Source organism: Ruditapes philippinarum, unplaced genomic scaffold (genome assembly GCF_026571515.1).
Source record: "Ruditapes philippinarum isolate M1 unplaced genomic scaffold, ASM2657151v2 ctg5264_1_1_1_1, whole genome shotgun sequence".
Lineage (NCBI taxonomy): Eukaryota > Metazoa > Mollusca > Bivalvia > Venerida > Veneridae > Ruditapes > Ruditapes philippinarum.
Genome location: NW_026854684.1, coordinates 34,539 through 60,771, shown reverse-complemented (window position 1 = coordinate 60,771; position 26,233 = coordinate 34,539). Strand labels below are relative to the sequence as shown.

The 26,233-nt window shown below is 33.7% G+C and overlaps 2 protein-coding genes across 2 annotated transcripts; both read right to left on the bottom strand.

Annotated features, from left to right (window-relative positions):
- Positions 1 to 8,016: 8,016 nt before the first annotated feature.
- Positions 8,017 to 8,719, bottom strand: LOC132740742 (uncharacterized; the record flags this gene model as incomplete). Its single annotated transcript, XM_060728708.1, has 1 exon — positions 8,017 to 8,719. A coding segment is annotated over exon 1 (703 nt), but the record flags the coding sequence as incomplete, so codon positions are not given.
- Positions 8,720 to 8,969: 250 nt separating this feature from the next.
- LOC132740741 (uncharacterized) lies at positions 8,970 to 21,600 on the bottom strand. Its single transcript, XM_060728707.1, has 4 exons — positions 21,404 to 21,600; positions 11,876 to 12,195; positions 10,269 to 10,549; positions 8,970 to 10,214 (listed from the first exon to the last, which is right to left on the bottom strand). The coding sequence occupies exons 1-4, from the start codon at positions 21,598 to 21,600 to the stop codon at positions 8,997 to 8,999; spliced, it is 2,016 nt and encodes a 671-aa protein (XP_060584690.1). The 3' UTR covers positions 8,970 to 8,996.
- Between the last annotated feature and the right edge of the window lie 4,633 nt (positions 21,601 to 26,233).

The following is a 26,233-nucleotide window of genomic DNA, read 5'->3' as shown; positions in this document are numbered from 1 at the left end:
ATGCAATTTAGTCACGAGATACCCAGCTTTTTGAAAAATGTATTTTTGTTTTATTTGCATTTCCAAATTCGGAAACTGGGAGTGTATGGCAGTTTAAATTTTATTTTTCAAATTTGAGAATTGCGAGCTTTAAAAATGGGAACTATATCTGAATAAGCCGAATATATTTGAGCTTTACGTTAAGATCATCATGAAACAATTCTGCTGAATTTTGATAATAATATATTACAATTCGCACAGTTTAACAATATCTGATACATTATTGTTACATAATTAAACATTGAAAAAGAATTTAACGTATTTCTGGAAATCATTAGCTGTCAGGATCATTTATCAACTATCTAATGAATAGAATAGAATATATTTTATTTCCAATAATGGGCCTTTACACGCATATAATCACATAATAATTATATTGTACAAGATATACAGAACTTAAAACATAACATAACTAAAGTTTAATTACGATTAACAAACACAATTGACAAAAGACTTTGTAACAATCAAAAACTAAGACATACATTTTTATTAAATGAATTAAATTGAATAAAGAAGATCATGTAAAATACTTGTAAACAAATGATCCGCTATATAAATTCAACCTAATGTTACATTTTTTAGAAATTCCAGTCTAGATGAAAATATTTATGGACAAAAATCTGGAAACAAATTGATCCCTCGGAAGCATTAATCACAACAAAATTACATGAACATTGCAGACTCGGTTTGATTGAGTCTGCATATGAGGGATAATGAATAAGTGCAACATCCCTCACGCAACCCCCCCCCCCCTAGCACCGGCTTGAGCGAAACTCAATTCTCAACACTATATAGTACTGGTATCAATGACCCCAAAGGACCAGAAAAACATAACAACACTGAAGTGATGTACGTGGCAACTTTGTCACAGCATCAATAGTATAATTTTTCTCACATAGACTGTTCTGACTTATTTAGAGTTTTAAAGTTTGTTACTTTTCCAGATATATGATATATTAAGAGAGTGCTTTCATAATCCTAAACATAAAGTGGTCCCCCGTTTCAATATCTTGCAATTTGTAGACAAAATATATAAAAGTTTTTTATGTTTCACAATGTCATTCTTTCACTTCCCAACAAGTTAGAAAAATGATAAATTCAATTTGAATGTTACTTATTTATATGACAAGTTTATATTATCGTCTCTGTATCTATTAATTATACTTTCGGTGACATTTTACAGCCATACAACGCGTATTAATATTATTTTTATGCAAAAATGGACGCAATGTGACGGCGGTTCAAACAATGTAATAAATAATTGCCAGCGCCACCGAAAAATAGCGATATAAGAAGACAAATTCTAGTTTGTAATTCTATTTAGTTTACACACAAATTTTAGGAAAATATTTGCTTTACACAAATATTTTAGAAAAAAAGTATATACCTATATAAATACTATAAGAAGAGGACCAAATTATGTTGTTACGTTTTATGAACTAATTAAAAGAAAGATTTAATTTTCAAAATATGTTTTGCTGTATACTGTCAGAAAATGACTTTACGAGTATGCACAGTTGATAAATATTACTTTTGATTTCGTTATAGCAGAAACACTACTGTACCCCTTTCATAGTCACTCGCACTTCCATTTTTTAAGTGAAAATGATGAAATGAAAATTTCATTGCAATTACTTTTTGTTTTGTTTTAATTCACCTTTTTATATTTTTTCTCTAAATTAAGTCGACAGTTAACTTGAGATTGCATACACACAGACTTGGCGTAGAAAATGTGTTATATTAATTGATTTATGCAAAAGGTTGTATTTTTTACTGAAGTTGACCTTACAACAAAATCATGGTAATCTGATTGATAAAACAGAGAAAAAAAAACAGAATCCCTAAAACTTTTTTGATAGTTTATTAGATCCTAAATGATACCTCTAATGGCACCATTCTTTTAAAATTAAATTTTATCGTGCATATTGTCGATCCATATAATATGATTTGACGAGTCATTTATATAATAACAAGATGCAAACTACCACATTCCTTGTAATCTATATGAATCTGTTACATGAACTGCATCCAAATAATTTGACAGAAACACAAAATAGAGGAAAATAATTGAAAGATAAAGCCAGTACGAGTTACAACCTTACACTTAAGGAAAATTGGACAAAGTTAAGTATCAAAACATGTTTCGCTTTATTCAGCTTCCTCAGTTGATACATGATACCTTACACTTTAAAATTCTGTCAATGTAGCGCATCTTACTTTATATGTCTAACTTTATATGTCTAACTGCTGAATTACAAACATAGATTTCTTTAAGTACAGTCGACTCCACAGAAACAGATACATAAACACCAATTCAATTCTCTCATGGGTATATTTCAAAAGCGGAATAGCAAAATAAGTATGCCTACATGTATTGAAAGGACTGAGATGTAGGGATATTACAATATATAATGTCACATCAATACTTATACAATGCGATAGTCAGTACAATGTATAGTAAGGTATGATCCGCACAATGCATTATCTCCACCTTGAAGAGTATTCAAAGAGGCTAGAACTACTGTAAACTGCATTAAAACTGAGGGGCACGGGTTCAAACCTCAGAGAAGGCAACTTTTTTTCTTCCTTTTTTTCTTTTAATATTATTTATGTGACTCTAGGATCACTCTTGGAAAGAAAAAATGTTTAATTATTATCTGAATTATGCAAAATTTATTATCAAGTGGCACCTGATATTTTCAAAGTCCAATAAAATAAAAACTAGACGGTAAAAGTATTGTATATTTGGCAAGATCTTTAAACTTTTACTGCATGAGCATATTGTGAAAAATGGCCGTTTTCATTGAAAAGCCTCCTGTTACAAGTTCAAACTGTCTTGAAACTATGAAAAATGCTTCAATATTGATGAAACTTGGCAAAAATGTTGACTGGACCATAGCCTCTGTAACAGCATGCTCAATAGTAAATTTCCTGTTACCATGGCAACTGGGAAACGTCTCACTGCGAAAAATCACTATTTTGCATTGTTTTTTTTTCCATCAAAACTTATTTCAAAGTGCTGCAACTTCTGAATGGATTGAGATAGAGTAAAAGGCTTTTCAGCGTTGGTTACTAGTTCCCCTCAGATCGACCTGAGGCCATTTTTAGCCTGTCACATGTCCAAAATTTTCTTGGCGATGAGGGGGACTGCCGCCCCTTCAACCCCCAAACAGTAGGGGGCACATCCCCCTTCTTGCAACCCCTTGATGCACCATTTTGATGGGGGCGGCACCGAAAAAGGGATCACTTTTTTAAAGCCATCAAAACACGTCTTATTGAGGTAAAAGGTTAAAGAAAATGTAGGCAAAGTATGAAAACATCCCTTCTTTTTAACTTTAAGCATATTTTGAATGAGGCCCAAATGGTCAAACAACTAATTAAAATGGGGTAGGATAACATTTTTATACATTTTTCAAACATTTTTACTTGTGTCATTGCTAGCTAAATGCTATTATTTGTTTAATAACAATGTTAAATAGGAAAACATTTTTTTCATATTTATAATATAATAGATAATTTTGAGATTCTTATTTCTGAAAAAAGAGCCCTTGTTTAGTTAAGAAGAAGCTCAATAACTCGTAAACCGTACGGTAGAATTTAAATTTTGCATACAGCTAGGTGTCCTTTAAGGTATGTAACTGACCTATGTCGTCAATTTTATAGTTCCTAATAGTGCCCATTAGGGGGGCTCATAATGTCCATTAGCTAGTTATTTAAGTGGCTTTTGTCGGCGGATTACGTTACCCAGTAAAGCAATATTACCTTTTCATCCTATTGGAACTACATCAAATGCGTATGCTGACACTACTGATCTAAGATTTCAATCACTGATGGTTTCTGGCATGTGCCTATAGGTAACGATAAAGTGATTACGATTAGAAAAAATGCTAACAATTGTATGAAGGCAAATTGCCGGTCCTATATAAAACACAGAATTACGAAATCAGACGTATACAATGTCCTTGTATGCAGGGCTGAAACGGGATTTAAATGCTTCCTCGTACTTTGCAGATGCTTATGCATAAAAAGGGTGTAACAACGTTTTGTTATGTAATGATTATACATTTACAATAAATGATGTCACCAAAGTATTACAATGTTACATGTACATTCAAAATGTTGGAATTGTGATTTTAAATAAAAATTATAAAGTAATTCCGCTAGTATGTCATGACCTTGCACTCTTTGGTCCATTAGTATTATCTGATTGAGCAAAAGACCAATGGAATACCCGATTACAACACAGCGGAAGCTACATGTGTAATATTAGATATCGACCATAATCTTCCTTATTTCCGGATTATTCCATTTTATTGTTTAAACTAATACGTTTTTTTTTTTAAAAATATATCGTATAGTTTTGTTGGTTGAAAAAAGTAGCACAGCATTAGATATTTGTTGTTTATTTATCATTTTCTATTCACACTGTTTAAATATTGTTTAATTTGTTAAGCAATACCTTGGAAACCTGGAGTGATTAAGTATTTTGAAAATATCAACTTTGATATAGACCTGATTTTACATTCTGAGATGTTTTTTTTTTACAAAAAAAAAGAACGAAAAACAATAGAAAACAAAGAAACAAATAACAAACCCACAAGATTAAATACAGTTTTTCAAGATTTATTGTTAAACAAAATGTATATGTTCATTATCATAAAACACGAGTGATTACAAATGAAAACGTTACAATTCTAAAAAAGGAATCTATATACAAAAAGAAATATATTATTTTGTAATTGTAAATTACATCAATTAATTAAGAGATTGATTTCAACACAATGAATTAGCAAATAATTTGAAAACTTGAAGATTATGCAAACATGTCTTCAAACAACTGAGACGTAGAACTATTAGAAATAATGTCACGTTAATTTATAAGCGTGAAGCAAACGTAGCGAGAAGTTTGGTGGCAAGCAATTTAATGTGCAATAGCTAGTTATCGTATACTTTTATTCCCTGACCTGCCGAATCGCGATTCCAATGCTGCAGATGTTAATGCACGAAAAAAAGGTACATAAACCCTCTATTTTGTATGGTAAGAGTATTACATTTACGATTAAATAATATCATTAAAATATAAAACGAATGGATATGCCAAATGTTGCAATTGTGATTTTAAATAAAAACTGAATATTCCAAGTCCACTTGTTTGTTCTAAAGTATCATCATCATCATAAGGTCACTGGAAACAAATGCATAAATTATGAAAATTGGAGCGAACATTATTCGTGATGATAATCGCCTTCGTGATCAACTTTAGATGATATTTGGTAAATATTTTTTTTCTTCATTTTTTTCATTGCTTTATCTTCTAAATGCTGTATATAAACTCTGAATTATGACTTTTCGTCGTTAAAAGTTTTTATGCAGTAAAGTAGTACCGGGTAAAGGCTTTAGACCTTATAAAAGCATATTTGATATAGACAATATTTTTAAAAGCACACACACACACGCACGCACGCACCAACGCACACACACACACACACACACACACACACACACACACACACACACATATACTGACGCAAAATCCGCAAACTGAAATACATTTACTAAGGACAAAAATAACAAAATATATATCATTCTCATGTAACAACTAGTGGTAACAAATTAAAATGTTATTACATTTATAAACAAAAAAGAAATCTAAATAAATAGAAATAAAACTCCCTGACGTAAAAGTAAGCTTCCATATTTTACTTTAGACAATTTAGACCAATGGTATCCTAATATTGTATAACCGAGTCTTTTCATATCTTATATTATCAATGTTCATTTGGCGCATACAGATCTCATTTCTTTCACTCTTTAAGTTTGCTAATAGCCATTTCTGTCTTTCTTTTGTTTTTTGCATCATTTTGTGTATGAATTTCTGTTTCTTTTCTAACCGTGTAACTTCAGATTTGCTCAGAAATATTGGATCATTTCTTAATATCACGCTGTCAATATGATTGTATGTAGTAGTTGATTTAATAGAGTTTAGGTACCGAAAACGATTTACATTTTTCACTGCTCCTTTCAATAAATTGAAAGAGCATCCATGGCATAAAGAAAATTCATATTCACACACAAAGTCTAGAAAACGTGGCTTTAAACCATTCAAATCAATCGGCATACTTTGAATTTTAATAAAATCCTTTTGGTCCATAAGCTCCACCAAAACAGTAATATCTTGAACATTTTGAACTACTGTCCTAAGAGTTCTTTCCAGATATTTCATTGTATTCCAAATATGTCGAAAATTGTAAGTTGAACAATCATTGTTTATGCCATCTTGTACTAATGAAATCATACTTTTACCGAAGGGTAATTTCAATGCATTTGATATATTTTTCAAAAAATGATACTCACTTTGCCAGGAAAGATACCCATTACTTGTACCGCTCCAAAGTTTTAGTTCATTAAGTATCTCTATGGTTTCACTTAAGCATCGGATAAATCTGCTACAGTTCGATATAATTTTACTTTTTAAAGAAGCATAGTACACCTTTTTTATCTCTAAATACTGTAGCATAAGTTTTTCAGTTAAGTGTAAGCCTTCTCTTGCAAACACGAGATTATGAATAAAAAACTCGTTAACAGTCAGAAAACACATTGTATAAAATTCTTTCAGACATTGATAGTTTTTAATAAGTGCTCTATCATGCATTGTTAACATTCCCCTTGACGTAATGCAACGGAAAGGATTATGTTTCCTCGTTTGTGGAAAGTTATTATAGATACTGAGTAACAGAAATTCTACAGCACTTCTCTCAGGGAAAATGTAAGCATTTTCCTTTGATAATAAAGATTTGACCGATGTCCTGCCAAACAATTCGGCAAAAAACATTGCAGTAAAATTATGAACGTTTCGACATAGTGTTATTTCACCCCCAAATAAATTCTTAACTGTTTCTATTGTTCTTGCCATCCCATTTATAGCGAAGAAATGTACTAAAGACAACCCCTTAGAATGGTTACTACAGAAGACATTTGCATTCAAATTCGATTTTCTGTTTCTAATGAAATACGATAAAAATTCATCAAGAAGTGAATAGGTAACCGAATGATCACTAGATATATATGTTTTAAACTTCGCAAATACTGTCATATGAAGTATATCAACAACAGAAACATGTTTAGTTACCAATAATAATTTCTTTTCCATTAAAACATCTGTAAGGTTTATAAAACCACCAATAATTGAGTAGTGAAGAAGGTTTAATCCATTTCTGGTACTGCACTTCCAATCCTTAATGTTTCTTTCTACAGCAAAGGTATTTTTGATAACATCAAACAATGTGTCATCGTAAGTCCAAGGAGCAGAGAATGCAAAATAATGCAAAGGAGAACGACTTAAAGGTTGCCCACAACTGAAAAGAAGCCTTGGATTGTCATTAGAAATTATCTTTAATGATTGTTGAAAAATGTGCTCACGTTTGTAACGTTTTGCCAAGAACATACCATGAATTATATGACTCTTGATAATTAAGGCCTCAATTAACGAGGTATTTGCAAAAGCACGATTCATTAAAAGAGCTTTCGACAAAAATGGGCTTTTAACAAGAATAATATGGAAGTGTTGTAAAAGAAATTCTTTGGTCTCCTCCTGAGTAAATAATTTTTGAATGTTGATTAAACATTTTTCCCATGGTATTAACGACCGTTGTATTTCCGCCGACTGTGTGTTTATGCTTTCATTATTGAATTGATTTAAAACAGAAGAAGAGTACAAACTCTCAACATTTGATGCATAATATAAAGTGTATTCGACTGGAGTTAACTTAAATTGATCTTTTGAATGAAGCATTTGTTTGTACTGCTTTGGTATGTTTTTCTGAAGATAATGGCGCAGTTTTTCGTGCCCACACCTTAAGATATAATGAAGTAAACTTTGCCCATTGCAATCAACATGTGATACATTTGTGCTCTTTAGTAAATATTTTTGACAAAGTAGGGTTAGATTATTTTGAGGAAAGTACGACCACTTCTTACTCTCGCACATGAGAGCATAATGCAATACACTCCTATTGCAATTATCTTTAAAATCTATTAAATTATCACTAAATGCATTAGTTAAAGCCCTTAAACTCGCCTCTGAACAGCTTATTGCTGCACAATGATAGGCCGTTGACTTATTTTTTGACTCTTCCTCAAAAGATGTCCTTCCAAACTTCAAGGACATATACTTGATAAAATCCGTACTACTGTGACTAGCTGCATAGTGTATTGGCTTATTGCCAGAACTATCTGCTATATTCCATTTCAGAGAGACGTCATTTTCAAAAATGTCAATCATTTTAACTCGGTTGTATTTAGCAATTAAATGGGCAAATGTTGCACCTTCTTGACAAATATCTTCCCCCTTCTCACCAATAATAGTACCAGAACCGGTGATGTCTTGACGAGATATTAATGAAGCAGAAGGGGAGCACTTATCTTTATTTGCTTTTTCTTTCATGAGATTAGTGGGCTGGCATCTTCCATACTTGATCGCAAGTAAGAAAGGTGTATAGCCATACGAATCAACACATTCTACTAAACGCGTCGGCATTTTTGCAATATATCCTGCGATACGTAAGTCACCAGACCGAATCGCATAATGAAGCGAAGTCTCTCGCAAGACAATCCACCATGTGTCCAAAGGTTTTATCGGATCGTCTAAAATATCGGAGTCGTCGCAATTACACGATTTCATTATTTTACGTAATTCCCTTTCAGCAGTTTTGTTAGATATGCAACTCGGTTTAAATCCTGAGTCTAGAATTTGCTTAACGATATTCAAATGTGAATTTCTTGTCGCAAAGTACAAACATTTTTCATCGATAGTATTTAATTTTCTAGACATAAATATTTTCAATATATCAATATTTCCCATCTCACAAGCTATATCAATTGGCCGCTGTCCAATAACGTTTTCATGATTTAAAGAAATCCCTGTCTCTTCAATCAAATACCTTGCAATTTCTGTAGATCTATGCTGTACTGCTATGTGAAGAAGTCCATAGCCAGAATAGAAAATTGTTTTTATCTCTTCTATATCTTTTTTTGAAATCGCGTAGATTTAACTTTGTATCACACTTCCTACAAGGATTCACTACAAAATCACAGTTTGCGCCTTTCCGCAGCAATAATTTTAGCTGTTTAAGATGCCCTTTCGCTGCTGCTAGAAATGCTGGACTTATCCCATTTTTGTCTATTATATCAACGTTGGAATGATGAAATAGAAGTAAATCAAGCGCTTCTTCAGACTCGGTCTTACTTATCAGATTGTGTACAACTTCTTCCTCTTTGAAAGACATCACCTTTTTCATATTGAATGAATGAAATGTCTTTCGCAGAGCCACAATTTTGGAGTTGCTTAGATGAATTACTAGTGCAATAATATCACCAGTACCATTGTTCTCAACCGCTCTAAGCAAGTGTTTTGAAATTAGCTCATGTCCCTTTGTAAGGGTAACTTTATACCTGCCAGGAGCTGAATAAACTAACCAACAGTACATTGCTTCATGGCGTAAAATTACGCCATCTTCAGCCTTTATAAAGTAAGAAAGTTGTTCAAATTCCCGTTCAAAGTCTTTATATGATATCTTGGTTGCCTCACTATTTATAAGTATGTCATATATATCATTTCTATTTTGAGGAGTTAAACTTGTACAAATAATTTCGAGAATAAGTCTGGCATTGCTGTAGGTATTACCTCCTTGAAATTGTCGATCAAAGTTAAGTTCATACATATCCTCCAATAAAAATGGTAGCTTAGGCAACTCGCCATTAAAATCAGGACTCTGCACATATTGCAGTGCATGAAAAATGTAAAGGAAGATGCCTTCACCATTTTCCAGTATTTTCTGTTTTATATCAGAATAAAATTTTTTTGACTTTTTATGGTAAATTTTTTCAATATACGTTTTGATATCTTGAATATTGTTTGAGGCGTTAGCTAAAAGATTTAATATCTCTAACTTTTTTAAAGACTTCAGTTGCACCATGTCTCTACTTGTTATGAGAAATTTGACCCACTTTGGAAAATATCTTAATCGTCTCGATATCAAATTTAAAATAAAATTTTCGTTTTTTGTTGAGTGAAAACATTCATCAAGAGCGTCTATTACCACAATCTTTGTAGAATATTCTGATGTCATATTTTTAAATGGAATTCTAAACGCCTGATCAAAGCACGCATCTAGCTCCTTAGCACATTTTTCATTGTCATATTAAATAGAGGAACTGGACATCATAGAAACAATATTGCCGTATTCTGGAATACTCATTGCTAATAACCCTACTAAACGCCTGATAAATCTCTCAGGTGACTGCGTGCTAGACACATCGTATTTACATATGTGAAATGCAGCTATGTGTTCTTTTAAACTTCTTCCCTTTTCACCCGGTCTGGCGCATAGCAAATTGGAAATTATGGCAGACTTTCCGTACCCGAATTCTGCAACAGATACGATACCGCTGCCAGATGGTTCATCTTGTAATAGTTTCCTCTCTAATATTTCAAACAACCACTCTCTGCCAACTAAAGTGTTAGTGACTCGTACATACTCTAGTTATGGTAAATCTTGCATCCATGGCAAACTATAGTTTTCGTCAACACATCCGTCTGTAAATAGTAAAACTCAACAATTAAATTACCAAATCGTAAATATTTAAACATTTCAATAACTGTCAGGTCAGAACTTATAACTGTTCTGTACTTATTCTTAACATATTTGCTTATTACCACTAACTTGTCTTACGAGCCGCTAAACAAATTTATGACCCCATGGAAAATTTAACCATCCATACTACCTAATCTGATAAGGGTAGATCGGCTTTTGTCGTGCAGACCAATATTACCAAAACTTTTACGATACTGTCATTCAAATTGTCAAATCCATTCTCTCCAACGGAAGTGCGGTGTCAAAGAGTTCTATTATCTTTATCTATATCACACAGAACAAACAAGATGGCTCAGTTCACAAAAAGTGATCACTGGGTCAAAATCAAGGTAAAATGTGATAAGGTTCAATTTTGTTAGAAGTCCCCTAGTCCTGCAAAAAATTTACACTCCAGCCCTTGTTGATTGGAAGGAGTCTTTTCAAAATTTTACCATACATTTTGTAATAGTATGTATTATATAGAGAAAACCCATGATCCGTGGAACCTGGCCCCTGGACTTTAATTTTAATAATCTTGATAGATGTCCATTAATAATTATATAATGTTCCATGCCAAATATCGGAGAGCTAGCCATTGTAGTTTACGAGAAAAAGATTTTGAAATCAGGTATCTATTTTGGTTGTCATGACACACTGTCTCAATGGAATTAAATTCTTTGAACATCTTGAGAAGAGTTTCATGCCAGGAACATTCCTGCCAAGTGAATGCAAATTTGACCTGGTGGTTTATGAGGAGATGTTGTTTTAAGAAAAATGTTGACGACGTACTTACGCACAACGACGAACGCCAGACAATACTCAACTACAAAAGTAGTGATCATGTGAGCTTAAATGTCAATGAGAGAGTTATCTTCATGCCAACTCCCTAATGTTTCGAGCAAACCCTAGTTTCGGGACAAAAGACATCGATATATGCAAAGCATTCTTGGAATTGAAACATAAAATAAATTCAAAAGTTACAATAATAGAACGTTAAGTCGGCTGTAAGCAATTATAAAGTAGGTACATTATTCACAGACGCTTGGGGTCAGAATCTGACTCCCAACGTGATACGCTCCTGTAAACATCTATCAAAGGTATTTTAGTATCTCAACACGAAATCTGACCCCCAATCGTCTGTGGCATTATTTGCAATACTAGTATTTACTAATTATCTTAAGCGTCAGTTAATTAAATGTTCTTACCTAGAAATGGAGAATGGTACCCTGTAAACGATTCGTGGTGCGGTACGAAATATTTCCATCCTAAAACCACAAGTAGTGCAAGTGTTAAACAATTTTTTGCTTTCCCAAACTTCGAATTGTCTGTTCTGTTTAACTCCCCTCTGTCTAACTCCCTTCTAAAAGATCTGTTTTCCTCAACTATATCTTCTAAGTAGTCACAAATTTTACTAAGTTTGCGTTCAAATGGAATTTGCGTTTCATTTAACACAGCTGTTATTCCCTCACGTATAGATTTGTAAATGGAAGAGAATAAGTCATCCTTATAAATATCATCAAGTTTGCTTAAATTTTCATGCACATTTATGTCATTTGCAATATTTGGATCTTTTATTAAATCTTTTAGAGCATCAAAAGCTTTGGCTTTTTCAATTTCAGTGACTTCAAAACTTGAATTGTGACATGTTTCATTTCTTGCAGCTCGAACGTTTTTAACTGTAGTTTCATTCAGTTGAAATTTTGTACATTGCTGCCAAATATGACACTGTGTTGATATATCTGAAAACAATACTGGACTGTTTTTTGTCCAGTCACCCGGCAGGAATACTTTGACAATGTTTTCATACGAGTCAGGCCATTTCCATGATTCCGTTTCTCCCAATTTACATTCTTTGATTTATGGTCTTTCGATAGTTCTTTTTTCCACTTTGAGCACGTTTCACACCATCTGAAAATGAAGTTGCATTGAATTCTAAACATTAGTTTTAAGTTATGCACCGATCAAGGAAAAGGAACAAAGGGCAATAACTCTACAAATACTGAAGATGGAGTTATGGTTATTGTCTACTGCACTTTCTCTCATTTCGCTTGACCATTGTATGAACTTGTATTAAATTCCAAGTTCTAGTTTTCAAGTTATGCACTGGACAAAAAAAGTTTTGTTTGTCTGTTTGTTTCATTTTACGCCTTTTTCCAACAGTATTTCATATAGGCGGTTAGTTTCCTAAACATCGTTCCTGGAGATTTACACCAGTACTAGACTACCTTCCTCTGCGCTAAACTACCAAAGCATCTCCCGGGGATCGAACCCACGCCAGAGAGGTAATTGGATTCGAAGTCATCGACTCTAACCGCTCGACCACGGAGGCGGTAACAAAGGGCATAGCTAGTTATCTGTAATGAGTCAAAATAGAGTTATGCTTCTTCTGCACTGCTGTTTATCTCACTGCCCTTGACCACTGTATGAAGTTTCATTGAATTCCAAACATTAATTTTCAAGTTATGCACTGGACATTTAAAAGTAACAATGGCAATAACTCTGTAATTAGTGAAGGTGGAGTTATGGTTCTTGTACACTGCACTTATTCTCAATGTGCTTGACCATTGTACAAAGTTATATTAAATTCCAACCATTAGTCTTCAAGTTATGGTCCGGACAAAAGAAAGAAATTGGAAAGTAACAAAGGGCAAGAACTCTGAAATTACTATAGATAGAGTTATGATTCTTGTGCACTGCACTTTGACCATTGTATGTAGTTGTTTTGAATTCAAACCAGTAGTTTTCAAGTTATGTTCCGGACAAGGAAAAGTAACAAAGGGCAATAACTATGTAATTAGTGAAGATGGAGTTATGGTTCTTGTACACTGCACTTTCTCTCAATGTGCTTGACCATTGTATGATGTTATATTGAATTCCAACCATTAGTCTCCAGGTTATGGTCCGGACAAAAGAAAGAAATGGAAAAGTAACAAAGGGCAAGAACTCTGAAATTACTTTAGATAGAGTTATGATTTCTTGTGCACTGCATTTCCCCTTATTGTGCTTGACCATTGTATGAAGTTGTTTTGAATTCCAACCAGTAGTTTTCAAGTTATGCTCCGGACAAGGAAAAGTAACAAAGGGCAATAACTCTGTTATTAGTGAAGAATGAGTAATGGTTCTTGTGCACTGCACTTCCTCTCAATGTGCTTAACTATTGTATGAAGTTATATTGAATTTCAACCATTAGTGTTCAAGTTATGGTCCGGACAAAAGAAAGAAATGGAAAAGTAACAAAGGGAAAGAACTCTGAAATTACTTTAGATAGAGTTATGATTTCTTGTGCACTGCACTTCCCCTTATTGTGCTTGACCATTGTATGAAGTTGTTTTGAATTCCAACCAGTAGTTTTCAAGTTATGCTCCGGACAAGGAAAAGTAACAAAGGGCTATAACTCTGTAATTAGTGAACTGCACGCACTTCCTCTCAATGTGCTTGACCATTGTATGAAGTTGTATTGAATTCCAACCATTAGTCTTCAAGTTATGCCCCGGATAAGGAAAATGCAACGGACGTCTGGACCGACCGACCGACCAACCGACCAACGGGTGACTCCTATATACCCCCCCCCCCCAAATTTCGTTTTTTGGGGTATAAGAAACAATGAAGGTATTGATGGTTCATAGCAAATTCAAACTATCAAAATTGTTAGTCATAAAATATTATAAACAAGATCAACAAGGAAAGGAGGTGTTCAATAAACGCAAACCTTACACGACCCAGCAACAAGAACCATATAAATCATATAAACCTTTTTTTTGTCATTTCTAAATGGTTTTGTATATAAACTATATATATATTGCAAATAAACTCATTCGGCCGAAGGCTGTTTAAATACAGTGACTTCTTGTAAAATGTACAGGGAAGAACTGAATATAAAAATGATTTTCATTGTTCATTTAAATATTACAAACTGAATCTGGGAATCTCATTGACCATTCTAAAATGAAATGTACAGGATAGTTCTTTAACCATCTCATTCACATGAAAATTCCGTAACACACATCAAAATCCGAACTTCAGTTTATGATGTACAATAAGTGTCCAATATATTACATGATTACCAATTTCACTGCAAGTGACCGACAACGAATCACACATGATTTCTGAGTCGGCGATTGGAGACAAAATTACTATTGATATCAATTGTCACGGAGAAATTACGCCCACCCGGTGATGTGTCTAATGATGTAAAATGTTTATAATTTTCATATTTTTATTGCATATAAATCAAGTATTTATTAATATAATTGCCAACAGACTGCGTAGATGTTTGTGTAAAAAAATGAATTCCCTTAGTACATTTTGAAACACATACATGTACATCTTACGGTGATCCTTTCTCAAAACAAATAACCATTGTTTTTAGATCACAGCATTGATTATTCTGTCAATTATAACAAAGTATTTTTACTCAAGTTGATATAAGGATAACTGAAGTGTTGTCATATCGACGTTATTCATAAGCTCACATGTACAGTGTTTGATTATATTTTGTCTTGCGTAGTGTTATACATGTAGTTGTCTAGGGTGTTGATATTACTTACATTGAAGAAAACCCTTACATCGGAAATACATTTTAAGCATTTTCTTTCATTGCATTCAACGCGTCGCGTTTTTCATTGCCCGGTTTCAACTATGGTTTGCTGTCCTTATTTCCTTTATATATCGGCAATACTTTTAAGTAGTTTTCAAAATTATTCATGTTTTTAAATAGAGCAAACGTTTTATTTTTATTTGATATTGTCACATCTGATGAATATTTTTGAATAAAATTATTTACAAAGATTTTTTTAATGATTTTCGCTATGCTATTGCTCGACAAGAATCTTTTCTGTAGTCACAGGTTAGAGTAGCCCGTATTGTCTAAAATGTTATTAATGTGTTTCATCCATTCAAATGTTTTAAATTTTTTGAATAAAGCATGACCTTGTTTTCAGTGATGTTAATTTTGTATTCTTCTGGGTTACATGTTTGTTCAAGAAAGATATTCCTATTTTGATTGTAATTTCGATAGATTACATAACATTTGCTTAAAATTTAAGAAAAATCAAATTTAATTTTTCTTTGACTTAAGACATCATGATATTATTAAATAATGGGTAACATAAAATTGCCCACATTATAGAACTTTGCTGTTAACATTTTGGCTAAGTCACAAGTGATATCTGTCCAATAGAGAGAGCATCAGATAAAAAATCCAAGGTCGCTGGTTCGACCACCGGACGAGGCGAAATTTCTCCGTAACAATGATTTCGTGAATTGAGACTAATAGTCATTTGTCTCCAATCGCTAACTCAGAAATCATAAGGCTATAATTTGAGCAATCTGGGTAGAAAATAGAAAAACACAGAATCTCTGAAGAAAGCCTAACACGGCAAAATTAAAAATGTTGCAATCTCGGTTTGATTGAGCCTGTTTATGGATGGTATTGGAAAGTGCAAGTTACCGTCCACGACCCCTAGTACCGGCTTAAGCGGAATTCAACATTTAACATGAACTGGTACAATTTGGAATTTTAAAACATCAGCAAATGTTTTCAAATGACGGGAAGCATGGAACCTTCAATGTGACACAGTAGTGCCATTCCACAAAAGGCGGCGTATGGTCCCCAAATGAAAGAATGTGTGTGCCCTAAACGAGAAAATAATGGGCGAAACTAAAAAAATGGAATTTTGAAAGGGGATCTGAGGTTATGAAGCTTGCATATCAAAGACAAGACGTCAAAATACTATTTAAAAAGTAGGCAACATATCCTAGGGTGATTATACAGATTTCAAGTAGGAATACTGGAACCACCAAAGTTCAAAAAGGCCAAATAGAAGAAACTAACAAGAGGGTCATGATGACATTGAGTCGCTCACCAGAAACAACTGTTTTTCAGTGTTGGAAATCATCCATTGTCAATATTTTCTAATATTAAATTTGAGCATAGAATATGTTTAAAAATGATTTGATGAAATGACATGACCTGGGGCATTAAAGCTTTAGCTTAAACGGGGCCAATCAAATTAATATGAGAAAACTTGATAAAAGACTACCTCAAAATGCTACAAATTTTGGTGATCATCTATCAACTATTTCAGTAGGAAATGTTGTTCAAAGGTGTTTCTATTTTTGGCTTTAGTGGCTCCTAAAAGTTGCCAATCAAATTAATATGAGCAAACTTGATAAAAGACTACCCATGATTGCTACGACAAAGTTTTGTGATCAGCCATCAATTAGTTCTGTAGAAATAGCCGTTTAAAGGTATTTCTATTTTTAGCTTTAGCGGCCCCTAAAAGGGGCCAATCAAATAAATATGAGCAAACTTGATAATAGACTACCCAAGAATGCTCCAGACAAAGTTTGGTGATCATCCATCAATTAGTTCTGTAGAAATAGACCTTAAAAGGTATTTCTATTTTTAGCTTTAGCGGCCCCTAAAAGGGGCCAATCAAATTAATATGAGCAAACTTGATAAAAGACTACCCAAGAATGCTACAGACAAAGTTTGGTGATCATCCATCAATTAGTTCTGTAGAAATAGACGTTTAAAGGTATTTCTATTTTTAGCTTTAGCGGTCCCTAAAAGGGGCCAATCAAATTAATATGAGCAAACTTGATAATAGACTACCCAAGAATGCTACAGACAAAGTTTAGTAATCAACCATCAATTTGTTCTGTAGAAATAGACCTTTAAAGGTATTTCTCCTCTACGGAGTAGTGGCGACATTTAGGGATCACTTCTCCGTCGTCTGTCCGTCCGTCACAAAACTTGTCCGGACTACTCCTCATAAACTGCTGGTGCAATTTTATCCAAACTTTACAGGAATGATTAGTACCAAGTCTAGTTGTGCATATTGTCAGCATTTTCCGGTTCAATGATTTATGTTAGAGTTACGGCCCTTTAATAATTTTTATTTTTAAAGTTTTTCCGGACTATTTCTCTTATACCACTAATGCAGTTTCAATGAAAATTTACAGGATTGATCTGTAGCTCAAGTTGTTGTGCATATTGCACGGGTTTTCCGGTTCAATGATTTTTGGCAGAGTTATGGCCCTTTGATAAAAAGGTGTTTTTTTCTGTGTGTTGCCAGATACACAAAAGCTTGTCCGGACTACTCCTCATAAACTACTGGTGCAATTTTATCCAAACTTTACAGGAATGATCAGTACCAAGTCTAGTTGTGCACTGTCCGTCTGTCTGTCCGTCTGTCACAAAACTTGTCCCAACATGAAATTGGCCATCATGAGGCGACACATGTGATCACTGATTGCTCTTGTTAGCTTTAGCGGTCCCTAAAAGGGGCCAATCAAATCAATATGAGCAAACTTGATAAAAGACTACGCAAGAATGCTACAGACAAAGTTTGGTGATCATCCATCAATCAGTTCTGTAGAAGAAGATATCTAAAGGTTTTTTTCTATTTTTAGCTCTACTGACCCCTAAAGGGGCCAATCAAATTAATATGAGCAAACTTGATAACAGACTACATAAGAATGCTACATATAAAGTTTGGTGACCATCCATTAATAAGTTCTGTAGAAATAGACCTTTAAAGGTATTTCTATTTATAGCTTTAGTAGCCCCTAAAAGGGTAAAATCAAATTAATATGAGCAAACTTGATAAAAGACTACCCAATAATGCAACAAAGTTTGGTAATCATCCATGAATTAGTTCTGTAGAAGAAGATAACTAACGGGTTTTCTATTTTTAGCTCTAAAAGGGGCCAATCAAATTAATATGAGCAAACTTGATTAAAGACTACCTAAGAATGCTACAGACAATGTTTGGTGATCATCCATCAATTAGTTCTGTAGAAATAGACCTTAAAAGTTATTTCTATTTTTAGCTTTAGCGGTCCCTATAAGAAGCCAATCAAATTTCAAAGTTTGGTAATCATCCATCAAAAAGTTCTGCAGAAATAGATGTTTAAAGGTATTTCTATTTTATTTCGACTTATTTTTTAAATAAGTAGAGGTATTGTTATAGTCCTGGCGGCGTTGCCGATCAAAAGTCCAAATTTTGCTTACTATTATTGGCTGTAACTTTGATATTTTTGAATGGATTTTCTTCAAACTTTAACATAATAATCTTCAAGGACAGCCCTTTAAAATAACCAGATAGACCTTGACCTTTACTCATAAATGACCTTGACTTTGAAGGTTAAACTATTGAAGTTTTCATTTTTTGGCTATTATTGGCCGTATCTTTGCTATTATTGAATGGATGGACTTCATATTATAACAGAATATTCTTAAGGACAAAACCTTCATGTTTACCAAACTCAAATTGACTTGGGCACTTTATGACCTTGACCTTGAAGTTAAATAACTGACTTTTCCCTGATTTGTGCATTACATGACCATATACATATATATTCGTATTTTCGTATTTTCTTTTTTTCTTTTTTTCTCTTCTGTAATACACATGCTGATATATATGGAAAGGATTCATACTTTAACAAAACTAATGTGACAAGACAGACTGATTAAATTTATAAAAAATAAGCATTAAGATTTTTTTCAAACATTTCTTTGTTTGCTTTTAGGAAAAGTAAAAAGTTGAGCGTTGCCCCATCCGGCGGTGGCTCTTGTTGAGTTACATTCAAGATAGGCGTCGTAGGCAATGAATTGATCACTTCAAAGAGGTCTTAAACTGTACCAACCCATCATCTCCAGCAGATTCTACACCAGTTACTGAAGTCAGTAACATCGATGCTAGCCCATAAATCTTTGATGAAGTACAGAAAGCCATAAAATCGCTATAGAATAATAAAGCTGCTGGAATTGACTCCATCAATGCAGAATTCATAATGGCTGACATCAACACCTCTATTTAAAAATTTCATAACATGTTTATAAGCATTTGGGAAAATGAAGTCATGCCTCCTGACTGAATTCCTTAAAGTAGAGACTTGGAGAATTGCGACAACTTGAGAGGGGTGAATTTACTGTTTGTACCAAGTAAAGTGTTTTGTAATATTGTTCTTACTTAAATTGATGATGCAGTTGACTTTAAGCTAAGAAAAGAACAAGCTGGCTTTAAAAAAGGACGTTGCTATAAGGACCAGATATTCGCGCTTCGTAACATCATTGAGTAAACTATAGAATGGAATATGCCTTCATTCATCAAATTCATTCTTATTTTCTCTATTTCATTGACTTTCAAAAGATTTTGACGGTGTCCACAGAGAGACCTTGTGGAAAATCCTTGCAGCCTATGGTATCCCATCGAAAATCACCACACTGTTTAAATTCTTTTACACAAACTTTGAATGTACTGTCATTCTTTGACATCTTATCTCCGAACGTTAGATCAGGTTTATAAGGCAATGCTGCATATTGTCACCAGTTTTATTTTTGATGACCATTGACTGGATTAATCAAAAAACCATCAGCACAAATCATGAAATCCAATGGTCAATGTTTAGTCAATTCGAAGATCTGGACTTTGCAGATGACCTTGCGGAAATGTTTACATCTAGGAAGTATTTTTCAAGAAAAAACAACATCCCTCAATAATTACTAGTATGCAGAACAGACTGTTCTAAAAATAGGCCCAAATTAGACCAAGGTGATGGCCATTAACACCAAACTCATTCACTGAGCACATCGCTATCAATCAAAAGAAAACCTTACAGACCTCGGACCGCCGGAGGAATACCATCCAATCAGAGTTGCAGGAGCAGGGATATAGCTAAGGACAAGTTGCAAATTGAGATATTGCAAAATCAGAGGGAAATAGAGGGATCTGATTATAGGCTTATGTCCCACTGGGGATGAAGAGGATAGGTGAGGTGTGGTGAATGAAATTCCCACATTTCGGTTTGAAATATTAAAGTGACCAATGAAAAAAATTCAAGGTTATTTTAGATGACCTTCCAACAAAAAATAAATCGTAAAGCAAAAAGGTTTTCGTGAAGGAAGCAACCGCTGTGATAATGAGTTTGCTTTAACCAATCAAAACTGTTTTGAAAATGACCCATCATGTAATTATATTTCATACAAAAATTCGTTTCAGACCATGATTATTTCATTTACACAACAATTACTTTTTTATGCACATATTTATTTTTATCTGATAAATATACATATTTGTCCATTTAAATAATGCTTCCTCATGGATATTTTAGAACACAATTTTAATTACATATTTATTTTGTTTCTGGATGAGTTTATTTTTTTCTATTATTTTGAACCTCATAAATATATTTTTGTACACAATTATTTATTGAGAACGTATGCATTTATTTTATTGGACAAAATTTATATACTTTTAAGTCACGAATTTAATTGGCATAACATAGTGCAACGTATGTCACGCCATGATACAGTAGACATACAATACAATTCAATAGAGGTGTATATAATGTAAAGTTATGTTGCTGCTAGGAAGCAAGAGCTAAAAATAGAGATCTCAAAGTTTAAACACACGTATAACTATCATAGAGTAATAATTATCTTAATGCTTAAAGTTCAGCATAAAATAGCGAAAAACAGAATCCCTAAAGAAAGCCCAACACGGCAAAATTGAAAAATGTTGCAGGCTCGGTTTGATTGAGCCTGTTCATGTACCGTACTTGAAAGTGCAAATCACCGTCCACGCCCCTAGCACCGTCTTAAGCAGAATTCAACATTTAAACACAAAAATGGTGAAATTTTGAATTTAGAAACATCCGCATTTCTCCGATAATATTTAAAATACGATCATTCGATTTTAGGTATACAAAATAGTACATTTACATACTTGTTAAATCTCAACTCATGGACAGTGCTGCACTTTGCTTGACAACGTGGGAGACCTGCCAACAATCTGTATATCTTTTGATGTAGCAGACGAAGTCTTTCTCGTGTTACAGGTTCCATTGTTCTACCCGTATGCATACATCCATATAAAACTCCAATGAAATCTTGACACTTGCTATTTTGACGTATTTCCTCCATTTTTATTTTTGCAACTACCTGTGTATGCAGTCATCTGCGATCACATAACTAATGTTTACATTTAAGACAAGTATCAAATATCTCTTACACTGAAGTCGACGACATAGTTTATGAAGATAAAATAAATGAAATAATTTTGCCAACATTGTATTACAATAAATACAAATTTATCGATCAGATGAGACAATTACACTGTACACAATCAAACTATAAGATATATATTATTAATACAACATCAACACGTTAACATTGAGGTGGATCGGAAAATCTTTCGGTAGTATTGGACGCATACATTGGGATTTATCGGCAAGGGGTTCATTGGACAGTCGCAGCTTTTTTTATAAAGGATAAATTGAATACCGGCCAAAAAGATCTATTTATTCAAGATAAAATTCTTTATTATACAAGTTAATTTGAATTAAATTACAGACTACGCTGATAATCATAGATCTAGCAAATGATTGAATTGCAAGTGGCTCGATCTATCTGACTTTATTAAAGAGCTTGTTATACCCTGTTATTTCTATAAGTATATATTTATACTGTGTTTCATTTGTTTTTTTTGTGTTTTGTTTTGTTTTGCGTTTTTGATCTTGTTTTAGTTTTCTATTTTTTTGTTTTCGTCCTTTTATTCGTTCTTTCTTTTGTTTTGCTTGTATTTTTTCTTGCATTATTTCTGTGGAAGTTAAAATTCTGTAAAAAGTCAGTTTGCTTTTTCATGCACCGCTCGACTTTCTTTCAGGCTTCGGAAGTTCAACAGCGACTCGACCTCTGTAACAGCAATGCTCTGATCTACAACCGTTTACTCATATTGCATGTCTGTTGAATTCATGATTGATTCTAGCACTTCCGTCGCTCTTACAGACTCCAATAGCATGGATTCTTTTTAATCTGTAACGCCCAAAACGACTGGTCGATCCTAAAATGTTAACATAATTCAACAAGTTATTTTTCAGATATGTACTAGTGCAAATCAGCTGCGAATCAATATTCTGACTTTTTCAATTTGTAATAAGAAAATAACACAATAGTTAAATATTTACGGAGTTGGTCTGAAACTAACGAGACGTATTACGAAATTGGCAATACATGTAAGATATGTAATTCAGAGTTTGGATCCAAGATTATAAGAAGACCGATTAAAAGACTGATTTTTGATATATGAACATTAATTCCGACATTATTATATAGAAGATTTATGAGTTTATGTTTATAAATTGCTTAATAAAAAATACAAAGCAAATTTTGAGTAAATATAATTACAGCTACACTAAATAAAATATAAAAACATATTTTTCCGTCGGTTTAAAGACCAAGCATTGTTTAGTTTCGTTGACATGTTTAACAGAATGGTTGTAAATCTCATTAAAAATTTGTTCATAAGTTATGATTTTAAAAGGAAATCCACGAACAATAAAGTTCGTATACGAAGTAGGGGGCGTCCGTGGCCGAGTGGTTAAGGTCGTTTACTTCAAACCACTTGCCCCTCACCGCTGTGGGTTCGAATCCCGCGACAGGGACTTTGGACTCTTTCATGTGAGGAAGCTATCCAGCTAGCTTACGGAACGTCGGTGGTTCTACTCAGGTGACCGTTCGTGCCTGAAATAATGCACGGAAGGGCACCTGAGGTCTTCCTCCGCCAGTAAAGCTGGAACGTCGCGATATGACCTATACTGTGTCGATGTGACGTAAAACCAAAAACAAAACAAAACAAAAAAAAAAATAACGAATTGTAGCTATTTTTTAATGAAATTTATTATATGTAGTTTTTAAATTAAATTTGAAAAAAAAAAATTCCTTTTTAAATTTGTTTGAAAATTAATCTTAACTTGTTTCTCAATATTTAATTGTTTTCAAAAACTTTATTTCTTGACCTTTTATTATAGATATACAGGGAAAAGACAAAAATGACACTTTAAATTAATACTAGTAGATATCTTACATTTTCTTCTTCCGGTACATTTGCAGACTAAATTTCATCAAGTCTTGGATTCACCAAAGTATCAGAACCAACAATAGATGCTTCTGCTGGTATTGAATCTAAATTTGGCACAGTCGTGGATTCAGGAGATCTGACGTCTGTATTCGACGTGTTAGAACCTTTTGAATAACCTGTTGGTTGAAATTCAGCAACTTGGAATGCATTTGACGGCATGCATGCGCTTTTAGGGATGGCGCTCATATCAACTTGAAATATGCCGCACAGCAAGGAGCCCTTTGCAATGTTGTGTTTGGTGAAAGTCCGTTCATACGCTTCCCTGAACAAATTTACACATTTACATACTACGTTGTTAGGAGATTTTGCCATGAACTCTGTGCATTGCCTGTTGTATTCCTTAGAAAACGGACCAGACCAAGAACAGTTTTATCAAGCGGGTTCAACCATTATGTATTATGGGATGGTAGGGCAAAGAGCGTTATGTTTTTTCAACTGCACATTCGATCTAATCTAAAGTTTCATGAGAGGTGTGCGAGTCTAGAATCAAAAATTAAGGTCTTTGCGGGCCGATGTTTAGCACAAACACATTTGTTAAACCATTCAGTCCCTAGAGATTATTTTTTCCATCCACTCTTTATTTTGATTATTTTAAGTCCACTTGTTAAATTGGGCCCAGCAGAAACGTTAAAACCATTCAAATATTTCTTGGTTTTACTCTTGACAATAACCATAGACCGGACATCACCTTCTGCACTGTTTATACAGGCAGCAACAATTACTGACTCTCCAGAGTTTCTAACCCTTCCTGGAATATTACGCATGCCTTTCCGAACAAGACCTTTTGTTGGCTTGTGAGTCAATGATACATATGTTTAATCCATTTTCCAAATACGTTCAGGGGTATCAGTTAAATTAAGTGACTAAACAGTATTGTGCAAAGCCTCAAAATATTTTGCAGCGGTTAATGGTAAAAGCATTTCACTCCAGACTGTTGATAAAGCTATTAGCGAGTCAAGTGCAAACTACCGTCCACGCCCCCTAGCACAAGCTTAAGCAGAATTCCACATTTAACATGAACTTGTACAATTTTGAATTTTGAAACATCCACAGATGTGTTCATATGGCGGTTATCATAGAACCTTCAGTGTGACACGTAAGTGCCATTCCATGAAAAGCGACATATGGTCCCCAAGTAAAAAATGCGTGTGCCCTATATAATGTCTATGGATTGTATAATACACAAAAGAAACAGCTCGTGAATCTTGATTGTATCTTTATTCTATTATTTCTTTGTTGTTAGAACAGTTAGTAAAACATGTGTTTTTACGCTGTATAAGAATTAACATATCATGAAAATTACATACTAAATAGGTTTAAGTCCACTAATAAAATATGGTCAAAGACCACTAAGATACAACATTCCTCCCAACCTTGAATGAAAATTGTCTTTACTATTTAGAATTATCCATATTTACTTTATAACTGACATTACAGAAAAAAATGTATATATATAAAAAATAATCCAGCAACTAAAAATTTACTTTAAGAAAAGAAAAACAAAGTTAAACAAATCTTCTATTATTAGATGCGAGAAAAGAAAAATTGTAACAACGATGAATGATTTCAAAACTGTGTTTCATCAAGTAACATAATTGACTAGTAAAGATATGTTTGACTAGGTTATATATATTCAAAACAGATCTAAAAGCCAAAATAAGCAATATGAATATATTTATTTAAAAACAAAATCTTTGAATTTTGGAGGCATTTTTGTCTGTCTTGGTGGGTTTCTACGCGGGACAAAAGGGTGAATGACAGGATTTGGTCGAGTAGCTGGCGGAGGCCCAATTGCTACAGGATCAGACTGTTGATCTGATTGACTTTGGACATCATCGACGTCGCTATCCTCCTCAATTGGACTCACTTCAACTTTTACCGGCTTGAAAAAGGATGAATTTCTGGTTATCTTGTTATTACCAGATTCAGCAGTTATCATACTTCCATATTTTTCAGTAACTACATAGGGTTTAGGAGAATATGGAGGAGACAATTTGTTTTCCCTTTTCTGTTTAACAAGAACTGTGTCACCAGGTGAGATGGTTGATTCACAGACATTTCTTTTTCTATCAGCATATATTTTCATTTTAGATTTACTTGTAAGGTCATTGTTTATTATCTTTGCTGAGGTGCTGACAGGAGTGATTTCATGACGGTTTACTTCGGGCATGCCAATATTCATTTTCCTTCCGGTCATAGCCTCAAAAGGAGAGACCTTGGTTGAGTTATGGGGAGTAGCCCGGTAATGTAATAGGAAACTTGCTAGTTCATTTTTCCAGTTCTTACCCTCAGAAACCATAGAACGGACAAATTTGTTAATGACTGCCATGAAGCGTTCAACAGCGCCATTGGCTTCTGGCCATAGAGGTGTAATACGCCTGTGCCTAAAACCACATAAACTTGCAAAATCTGCAAAATCTTGGCCTTGAAATGGTGGGCCATTATCACTTTTAACCACAGTTGGGTAGCCTTGACGACTAAATATAGATTGCAGTCTGGGAATGACTGTCTTTGCGGATGTAGAAGAAACTACTTCAACTTCAGGATATCGACTATATTCATCTAAAACCACAAGTAAATATTCACCAGATGGAAATGGCCCTGAAAAGTCAATAGCAATTTCAGACCAGGGTCCTG

What these genes read in the sequence shown, in the direction of transcription:
- LOC132740741 (XM_060728707.1), bottom strand. Translation starts at nt 21,600, where the DNA reads ATGGAGGAAATACGTCAAAATAGCAAGTGTCAAGATTTCATTGGAGTT. An exon ending in CATGAGTTGAGATTTAACAA is followed by an intron (nt 12,196 to 21,403) that starts GTATGTAAATGT and finishes TGAAAATTTAAG; the next exon opens with CAAACTTGATGATATTTATA. An exon ending in GTACCATTCTCCATTTCTAG is followed by an intron (nt 10,550 to 11,875) that starts GTAAGAACATTT and finishes CTAACACTTTAG; the next exon opens with TTGGCAGAGAGTGGTTGTTT.